Genomic DNA, 10,251 nt, shown 5'->3' with positions numbered 1-10,251 from the left:
CTTGAAATAGGCACATATACCTCGTCTCAACAAACCTCATATATGAAAATGATCAATTTATATTGGCACACAAAAACTCTTATGGGTAGAGTCCTCATTGAATGATTTGACACATGACAAGAGATCCTGGTCTGGATGGCAGAAATGATGGAGAAGATTGAAAGGCTAGACATGAAAGTTTTTTCCTTGGCCAAAAAGCAAGCAGATATCTCCTTCACCACCTTTGATGAAGACAATGAATCACCTCCATCAAGCTAGGTGGATTTTCCTACAACATAACATGATCAAGAGAGCCAACTTTTTAGTTTATATTTTAGTTTATAATTTCAATATTATCAATGTTTTAACTATGAAGATTAACCATTGGACATATAATTGGATTAATTGTCTTTTTAGCTTAAGTGAGAGACTAGTAGTTGTAGCTATAAGTAATGTGAAAACTTAAATCTCTACTATTGGTTTGGTTTACCAAGCTGGAAACCAATAGAAAAGAAAAATCATTTATGAAACTCTTTTTGAAAATTTATTAAGTTCCCTCACCTTACCAAAAAAATTGATTGTGTTATTTTATTTTATCTATTGATATTAATAATAAATTTTTTTAATATTTTTATTTTATTTTCAATTAACTTAAAAATTAAGAATTAAGAATACTCAATCATAATATGAACAATATTTATCTTTATAAATATTCTCTCACCCAATCTTTTACTTAATATAATTTACTACATCTTTCCTTTTATATAATTTTTTTAATTTATAAACTTTATAAAACGTTATCAAATTATAATATAATTCCTTTTGAATTATATATATATATATATATATATATTTCATATTTTTTATATTTATATTTTTTAACTAGGAAAATTGACAACTAAGTCATTTAATATTTTTCTTTTTCTTTTTCTTCTTTTTGCTTTTCTTTTTCTTTTTTCTTTTTTTCTTTCTTCTTCTTCTTCTTCTTCTTTTCTTTCTTTCTTTCTCTCTCCTTCTTTTTTTTTTTTTTTTTCACTATGGTTGACAGACACCTTCTTCAACTGGTGGTAGCTACGTCTACGAAAAATTTGGGCTGATTGATCCGGAAGGGAATCTAGCCCCGCGGCCCACTAGCAAGGCCTAACCTCCCGGGCCTAACCTCCTTCCGGATCTACCGTGCGGCCCACTAGCAAGGCCTAATCTCCCGGGCCTAACCTCCAGAACGACAAGACACTAATTTTGACCAACTGAACTAACCCTTGGAGCTCTAAGTCATTTAATATTTATTTGACACAATATTAATTTTTTTTTGTTGTCACTAGGCCACTGCATATAAGGAAACATAATTAGAAAATTTAAAACCTAAACCTCCTCATTTACATAATACTGGGTAATTAAAGTACTTCCAAAAACTAAAACTTCCAACCCATTATTGTTATAAAAATCAATAATATTACTGCTTTGAACCATCTGTTTCAAGGAATAACTTCCAGAAGTAAGAAACAATAAATTTTGACTTTGGAGTATAGCCATCCTAGATTGAAACTTCACAAAGTTCCCGCGTAAAATATACACAGCGATAAAACGTGTAAAATGGACTTGCAAAAAGACCTGAGTACCTCCACCTTATGGGAAACAAATAATAAAATAAATTACTAAATTCAATTCCATTATTAATAGACAGACATGGGCAACCTAACATATATTTGCATACATTACCAAATTCAATTGTTAATACAAAAACTGTGGGGTCTGAAAGAGGCATTATCATACGAACAGCCCTGTGAAGAATCGAGTAGCTCATCAAGAATTGACGGCGTGGCAATTGAGGCGAATCTCGCCTTGACTCCCAGTGAGTACACCGATTTCACCCATCTTCACCATTGCTGCAGCGAATCTACTACTCCACAGCAAAGGATCTACAGAGTTCTGGGTCACCATGTTGGCTGTTGCAGGATCTGTGAGCAGTGCCTGGTCGGAAGTGAAAAGGCCTCTGTTCGCTTTAACTTCTTTGTAATAATCATTATCGAAAATGGTTGGAGTGATACTGTCCATGGGCACCAGTGTGTTTGGATTGGAGTTTACCTGTGGACATTTCTGCTTCAACATATTAGCATACGTACTGTCCAGAGTGGGGTCTTGAGCATTGGATTTGCCGAAGTTGTAGAGCCGATTTGTGAATGCAGAGCAATGCGAACGACCCACTGTGTGAGCTCCTGCCAATATGTGCAGATAGAATGAATCATAGATTGGATTTTTTTATTATCTGCATCCCTAAAAGTAATATGCACTTAGCAATTTAATTGAATATAGAGTAGTGAGGTGTAATCCCTTATAGAATTCCGAGTATAGAATTCAAAGCTCTACAGTGTAGTTTCTCTATATATTCACAGTAATTAGGTGTTTAATATGCTCGAATATGTTTGTGTTGGAGTAATGGGCACATTCATTTCATTGTGAATTTATTATATGGACTAACTATTATTTTGGGAATAGGGGCAATGTGCATAGTTATGTAAAATGGTAGATTTGGGGAATATTCTAGAATTTGACAGTTCCGAAAAGTCAATTGTTTGAACTCTCCATGGCTGACCACCTACTCAATGTAATAATAAAAGTTTACTAAATCTGAAAATTTTGATATCATAGCCATTAACCAACCAACAAACATATAATTAATAACCACCTCACTGCTTCTCCCATAAACATTAGGAGTTAATAACACTTCGCCTATGTTAGACTGTAGAACACCTCACTACTTTGGATACAATGAACCTGTATTAATGTTATTTCAATTTCAAAAACACCAAAATCCCTCCCAAATTTGTTTGTCATCTTACCTGAGAGAGTGACCATCTCTTCTTGCGTTAGACCTTTCACTGCAAATCTTTGAGTTACTTGACTAAGATTGAATGTAGGAGGAACCAGGTTGGTTGAGACATCTGCAGCCTTGGAAACATTTCCGTCTCTTCTCCCCGCTCGAACTTCCCAAGTAATCCCACCGGCCTTCACCACATTTGTATGTGTATCACAACCAAAAAACTCAGTAGTTTATACTAATTACGAGTAAACAAGTTACTGAATTGAGCAATAAGATTAGAGTTAGCTTAGTCTGGCCTAGACAGATTACCAATTTTGCACTATCACGAGCTGCAAAGGCAATGATGTCTGCACAGGAAACGACTCCCTTACAGACTGCTTCTATGTTCTTCTTTGCATCATCTATAACTTCGTAGCCTTTGAGGCTGTTAATATTTCCAGGTGCATCTTTCTCTGCTTTGTTTCCTGACGTTGAGTCTAAAAGAATAGACCCATCGCATCCCTGGAAAAAATTGATGGTTAGCAAATTACATAAGCGTAATTTTGTTGTAGATACTGAAATATTCTAAAAAAAATTGATGAGATGAGTAAAGTTTTAGCGTATGTAGATCAAATTTTCAGAATATTCTAAAATTGGTAATTTATATAAAAAAAATATTCTAAAAATTCGATGGGATAAGTGATTTTATATTTTAAAAATTTGATGGGATAAATGTAGTATAGATATCGAATTTTCAAATTATTCTAAAATCTATAATCTATATAAAAATAATAGCAAACTATTTTACAAACTTGAATAGATCTAATGGTGGTTATGAGTATAAATTTCTTCTAACAAATCTCATAATTTTTAAATCCAAAAAAATAGAATATGTATAAATGGACTTTGCAATCAGATAGGCAACCAATTCAACTTCATAATAAATTTAAAAATTAATTATTATTATAATAATATAAAAGTAAAATTAACTTATTATTATTATATAAAAGCAGATAAATATAGAAATTAAAAATATTGAACTTTTGCAGTTTAAAATATAAAATTTTAGGTAATGAATTAATAATAATGGATGGTAGGTAAATGAAAAATATAATTATTGTCTATTTGGATTAGTTCGAGTGACAGTGACGGTTAAAATGAAGTCTCACTTAATGTGTCCTTATCACTGAGTGAATAATAAACATGTAAAAACAGGAAAATAAAAATCCTATCAAACTTACAAGATAACATAATTATTAAAATGGTTAAATAATTTATTTTAATATTTTTAACATTAAACAAAAGAAAAATAATTTTATTGTATGTAAATAATTTATTTGAAGTAAACTATTTGAAAATCAACACAACCACCACATTGGAGTTGATATAGATAGGCATGTTAAAAAAGAAAGTACTGAGATTTGTAATTGGATATTTGCCTTCTTACAGCTCAATTGCATCTTCGCACTTGCATTGTTTTGACATTCATCTCTTTGGTACCGCACTGAGTTTGTATTTAGCCTTTGCCATTGGATTTGTTTCTTGTGACAACCCAATTGCACAGCTTCATCTGCCTTCCTTTTTTACTGCATTTGCATAGTTTTAACATCCACCTCCCTCAAATTTACACTCTCCGAGTTTTCAGCATCTTTGCATATGGAAAGCATACCAGCAAGAAAACTGATGGAAATGGAAAGTAAGCTTATGGACTATTACCAACCTTAATTTAAAATAGCAGGTTTTTATTAAAAATGCCAATGAAATGTCAAAATTCTTGATCTATCATTATCTAAAAAATATCACAACAGAGATTATCATAATCTAAAAAAATCACAACAGAGATGATCTTACTAAGATAGTAATTCTAAACCTAAAGCACATCACAGCAGATATAACCTTAAAAGGAGAGTAATTCTATGCCTAAATCCCAACTAAAAAGCATTAACTATCAACATACCATCAACTATCAAGATACCATCTACAGCTTGGGTGAGTTTATCAATTCTAAAGGAACACTATCTTGATACAGCTTAGATGAGTTTATCAATTCTAAAGGAACACTATTTTGATACCTTTTACAACTTGAATGAATTTATCAATTCTAAGGAAAGACTATCCACCTGTCTTGAATGAGTTCATCAATTCTAAAGAAATACTATGCGCCTGTAAAACTTGAATGAATTTATCAATTCCAAGGAAATAATGTCCACCTGTCCTGAATGAGTTCATCAATTCTAAAGAAACACTATCCACCTGTAAAACTTGAATGAATGTATCAATTCTAAGGAAATACTATCCACCTGTCCTGAATGAGTTCATCAATTCTAAAGAAACACTATCCACCTGGCTAAGTAGCATTGAACACTATGAGAGTGGTCTGTAAACTGTCTTATTAAACACCATGACAGTGGTCTGTGAACTATCTAATCTGATTAAATAGTAGATCTGATGGTCCATACACCACTGACAGCAGAGTTTCAATGCTGTGTAACTGAGTGGATAGTGTTTACTATCAACTATATACAATAATGCATTAAAATAGACAATATTTGGATCCATTTATAAATTAGATACTGACAACTTGAATTTACAGCAGCAGTGCATTAAATTTAGACAGTAGTTTGGGTGCATTTATAACTAGAAACATGCAACTTGGATCCATTTATAAATTAGATACTGACAACTTGAATTTACAGCAGCAGTGCATTAAATTTAGACAGTACTTTGGGTGCATTTATAACTAGAAACATGCAACTTGGATCCATTTATAAATTAGATACTGACAACTTGAATTTACAGCAGCAGTGCATTAAATTTAGACAGTACTTTGGGTGCATTTATAACTAGAAACATGCAACTTGGATATACATGGCTGTATGCTAGTTCCTATCCTTACATTAACGAAACAGTCATGGAAATGCATCCTTATAAGCCCAGCTGCTATAAGGGAATTCTGAGCAAAAGCCTTGGAAACTGATTGCTGAATAATGCCTTCAACTGCACTGCAACTTCTATCATAGAATCCTACTTGAAGCCCATTAGCAGATATCCATATAAAAGTTGCTAAACTGATGAACAGGCCGGCAATTAACTTAATTTCCATGTTGTTAGGAAAAGCAAGCTCCAGCAATGTGATCATCAGGTGATCTAAACTTATACTTGTGGATCAGCCACTTAAAATATTGTGGATATAACTTGGTAGTTTAAAAGATATTGTTTTGTATAAGGTTGAAAATGACGATAAGTCTATTCCAAAGCTGATCACAGCTGCAAGCTGTTCCCAACATAGAATTTATGCCATTATGCTATATTCTAGATAAAGATCCGTGAACTATGCTAACCAACCTACTCTTCCACCCAAACACTATTACAAACAATGGCTGAAAAAGACAGTAGATCATGTTTCGCCTCCATTATTTTCTCTAGATCAATCTATTTTTTTTGGGGTCCAGTCGGTACATTTTACAGCTAGGAATAACTTTTATGGAAACTTTGAATATAAGGAACTTTTATATGATTAGTTTGTCTGTGATGGCCATGAGAATGGGTATTAAAACTTCTCTATCAACAGCTCGATTATGCTGGCTATGACCGCCTCACATATTATGAAAATATCAGTGAGTAAAAGGAGATACCATCACCTTCTTCAATCATGCCATCAATTTGAATTTGAAATTTATTTATAACAATTTTTTTATTTTTATTTTTATTTTTATATATTCTTAATAAATTCATTTAACCTGAAGTGTTTTGATGAAAATTTGAAATATTAATAGAGGCATGGATAGTTCAATTTGATTTATTTGTAGTAATGAGATACTCGGAACCAATTTCATACAATAATATATTGAACTCGAACTCGTATGGAGTATATTATCTTAATGGCTTGGAGTTTTGTCGTTTGGAGTATATTATCTTAATGGTTTGGAGTTTTATTGTTGAATGATTTTTTACTCGTAAAATATCTTAGATTAAAAATGGAATGCTCAATCATATGGAAAAATTGTACGCAGTGATAAATAAGTGTATCATTTCAGTTGCAAAATTCATTGGCATAGATGTATATTTATACATATGTGAATTGTCAGGTGAGTTTTAGGTAACAGATATGCTTCATCAACAAGGCAATCTACTATGTTGAGGAAGGGCCTCATCAACAAGGCAACCCAGAATTGAACCTCACAAGGTTGGTCGTGATTTGTATTAGGGGGAGTAGACATGCTAAAAAATGGAGTCAACCAGGGGCTTGTGTGGTCTAGGTCTAGTGTGATCCCTGGGTGACTGAGAGTCGCGGCCCCTCCTCAAGCCACAAGTCAAGTAGACATGCTAAAAAATCCCTGGGTGACTGAGAGTCGCGGCCCCTCCTCAAGCCACAAGTCAAGTAGACATGCTAAAAAATCCATTCAGGGAAGCGTTGGTATGGCCTAGGCCAGGTGTGATCCCCAGGTGACTTTGAAGGTAGCGGCAGCTCCTCAAGCCATACTACAAGTAGACACCCTAAAAAAAAGAGTCAGTTAAGAGCTGGTGTGGCCTAGGTCCGGTGTGATCCCCTGGTGACTTTGAGGGTAGCGGCACTCCTCAAACCACATGTCAAGCCTGGAGGATCACAAACAACTTAACAAATAAATTAAAAAATTGCCATAAGTCAACCCTCGAAGATCACAAACAACTTAACAAATAAATAGAAAAATTGCCACAAGTCAAGTCTGGAAAATCACAAACAACTTAACAAATATATAAAAAACTGTCACAGATCAAGCTTAGAAAATCACAAAAAACTTAACAAACAAACAAACAAACAAACAAGAATTTAAGTAAAACAATATACAAAATAAAAAAATCTAAACCATTAAAATAATATACTTAAAGCAAAAATAACTTTTACATAATCAAGACAACAATAATTCCTCTCCATTATTATATGTATATAGATTCACGGCAGATCCTATTTCCACCTCCATAGCAAAGTTAATGCTATGGAGGTACCCCCTATGACAGCCGCAGACAGCGTGGTTGACGTCATTCATCCTCGACCATGCGTCATGGCCCGCATCCCTCTCCGGCATGGAATGCATCCCTCTCCGGCATGGCATGCATCCGCCCTCGAGCTTCCCCACTAAACTGAATTGAAATGACTACTACGGTGTCTGACAGATCGGTGACTGTACGGCAGTTCCTATTTCCAACCCTATTGTATTATAAATACTCCCTTACATTACTGTCATTCCGTGGGCATAGACTGTACTACAAGCACGCTGACACACCTGAATATTTCTAAACAAACGCTTTCCGGTAAAACCTTACCATGGATAACCGCCATGTACAATACATAAAACTATACCATGCTATGCTATGCATCTGGACGCGCATCTGAAACCGCCATGTACAATACATAAAACTATACCATGCTATGCTATGCATCTGGACGCGCATCTGAGATGTGACAAGCTGAGCATGCATGTTATGCATGTTACTCCATGTTAACCGAACAATTCAAATTCAAATTTGAACTGGTGAACCCGCCCCGCCTAAGTTCGAAATTTGAACTGGTGAACCCGCCCCGCCCAAATTCAAAATTTGAACATCGATAATTGCTATACCTCGCATTTCAGCGTGTCTGGCATCATAGTTCAGGGTGGGCACGAGACATACATCCGGAATTCCTTCCTAGGGCAGCGCATTACAGGCAGGCAACCTCTGCGTCACTGTGGAGGTAGTTACGAATAATTCCGATCTCTCTCAGCAATTTCACATCGTTTGCTCTGTCGATCATACCGTTCATGAAATCGATATATCGCTTGAAAACAAGAGCACCAGACGCAGCGGAAGCTTCGAATGCCACCAGATTTCTGAGGATTACCTCTGTGTTGGTGTCCAACTTTACTTTGGGGAGGTAAAGCGTTGCAGTTTTCTCATCAAATTTGATTGTGGTGAGGTCACCATCAGTAGGAGAGAATTTCACTCCTGCAAAATATAAATCGGCCACAGAAGGAATATTCAGTTCGTGTCGAGAGGGCGGTATGATCTTAACAGATGATTCTTCCCCACTTCCCATTGCATCTTTATTGAGTCTCTTAAACGAACTCAGAAAAACTTGCAACGGCAACTTCATCGCAAATTGCGCAGGCCTCCAGTTAAGCAATCGCCGAAGCAATTCCGTGAGAAATCGAAAGGGGCCAACTTTAATAGAGGAGACAGTGTCCCAGAGCGAACTGAAGGCTTCTGTAACGGTTGAATTATCCTCTGAATCAGTCGAATCATCTGTAACGGTTGAATTATCCTCTGAATCAGTCGAATCATCTGTAACGGTTGAATTATCCGCTGAATCAGGCGAATCATTTTCTTCCTCAATTAGAATTGGAGTAACGGTTGACATGTCCGCTGGATAAGGAGCATCCTTTTCTTCCTCAAATCGAATTGGAATTTCAATGTTGGAAAGAGGGACAATACAGTAGTACAGCGCCTCCAGCATGTGCCGTCTTTCCTTTATACGGAGATTTGAACTATCAGGCAACTTGAAACTGAAAGGCGATATTTCTTCGAAAACCAGACGTAGCAGGCTGGATAACCTCTCCTCTGCCTTAGCTTTACAACCCAACTTCAAGTCCAGAAGCTTTCTCAGTAGACAAAGCGGCAATTGATTTTCGAGCTTCATCAAATCTTTGAAAATGGAATTGTAGAGGGCACTGGTGCCAGTCTCGCGTCCCAGGGGCTCGACTTCCCAGTGAGAGCTTTGGTCAGCGTGTCTCACATAAAACTGCAAACATTCAAGAAGGAAGACGGCGTCCAGAGCCATGATCCACGCCAAGGTCTCTTCCTTGTAGTCCACGACCATGTGATAGCAGCTCCGGATTTGCCAGTCGTATTTTTTAAATTCTTCCACAACGACAGACCGAAACTTTGCTGGTCTTTTCATTTTTTTCTCAAATCTGTAAGCAGAGCGGAATTCCTTCAGAGGGCAGAGCGGAATTATTCGTAACTACCCATTTGAAGTTAGCATCTAGTTTTGTTTTTTCTTCTTTTTAAAATGGTTTTGATCCTTAGCGTGAGAGATAATGATTTTGAAAAGTTATTCCATTTATAAATTAGGAGTAATATTTACAATGAGATTTATATATAAATTAAATTTGAGTAGGAATTAGTTGTAGATAAAGACGTCCTCGTTGCCTAGAGCAAGCGATCGCAAACACTGTTTAGAGCCAATTCCCATTGCCTTTGTGGAGGCTTTGGAAAATAACGTCTAACACACAAATCACAATGCAGATCAAGTCAGTAATTATTTATATTATTTTGGTCTTGCAAGGGATAACAGTGCAATTTTTTTTATATTATTTTGGTCTTCCAAGGGATAACAGTGCAAATTTTTTTATGTATTTTCTGATTCTTTGGTTTCACGTTCGAAATAAGAGCCAACAATTTTAATTTCCAAAAAGCTTTCATTTTTAATTTTGAATTCACCTTCAATTTCATTT

The 10,251-nt window shown here is 35.4% G+C and overlaps 2 protein-coding genes across 2 annotated transcripts; both read right to left on the bottom strand.

Moving 5' to 3' along the window:
* Positions 1 to 1,622: 1,622 nt before the first annotated feature.
* On the bottom strand, positions 1,623 to 5,978 carry LOC149218721 (peroxidase 5-like). Its single transcript, XM_089382453.1, has 4 exons — positions 5,676 to 5,978; positions 3,110 to 3,301; positions 2,820 to 2,985; positions 1,623 to 2,195 (listed from the first exon to the last, which is right to left on the bottom strand). Exons 1-4 carry the CDS (start codon positions 5,916 to 5,918, stop codon positions 1,783 to 1,785), a joined length of 1,014 nt encoding a protein of 337 aa, XP_089238579.1. The 5' UTR covers positions 5,919 to 5,978; the 3' UTR covers positions 1,623 to 1,782.
* Positions 5,979 to 8,459: 2,481 nt separating this feature from the next.
* LOC149218720 (putative UPF0481 protein At3g02645) lies at positions 8,460 to 9,695 on the bottom strand. The gene has a single exon (XM_089386618.1). It carries the CDS (start codon positions 9,693 to 9,695, stop codon positions 8,460 to 8,462), a length of 1,236 nt encoding a protein of 411 aa, XP_089242744.1.
* Between the last annotated feature and the right edge of the window lie 556 nt (positions 9,696 to 10,251).

This window comes from Pinus tabuliformis, chromosome Q (genome assembly GCF_031772625.1).
Source record: "Pinus tabuliformis cultivar Carrire ecotype Pingquan chromosome Q, CPIR1, whole genome shotgun sequence".
Classification (NCBI taxonomy): domain Eukaryota; kingdom Viridiplantae; phylum Streptophyta; class Pinopsida; order Pinales; family Pinaceae; genus Pinus; species Pinus tabuliformis.
Note: the sequence above shows the minus strand (reverse complement) of the source record. Positions and strands in the feature narration are given on the sequence as shown.

What these genes read in the sequence shown, in the direction of transcription:
- LOC149218721 (XM_089382453.1), bottom strand. Translation starts at nt 5,918, where the DNA reads ATGATCACATTGCTGGAGCTTGCTTTTCCTAACAACATGGAAATTAAG. An exon ending in TCCATGACTGTTTCGTTAAT is followed by an intron (nt 3,302 to 5,675) that starts GTAAGGATAGGA and finishes AATTTTTTCCAG; the next exon opens with GGATGCGATGGGTCTATTCT. An exon ending in AGAGATGGTCACTCTCTCAG is followed by an intron (nt 2,196 to 2,819) that starts GTAAGATGACAA and finishes ACATATTGGCAG; the next exon opens with GAGCTCACACAGTGGGTCGT.
- LOC149218720 (XM_089386618.1), bottom strand. Translation starts at nt 9,695, where the DNA reads ATGAAAAGACCAGCAAAGTTTCGGTCTGTCGTTGTGGAAGAATTTAAA.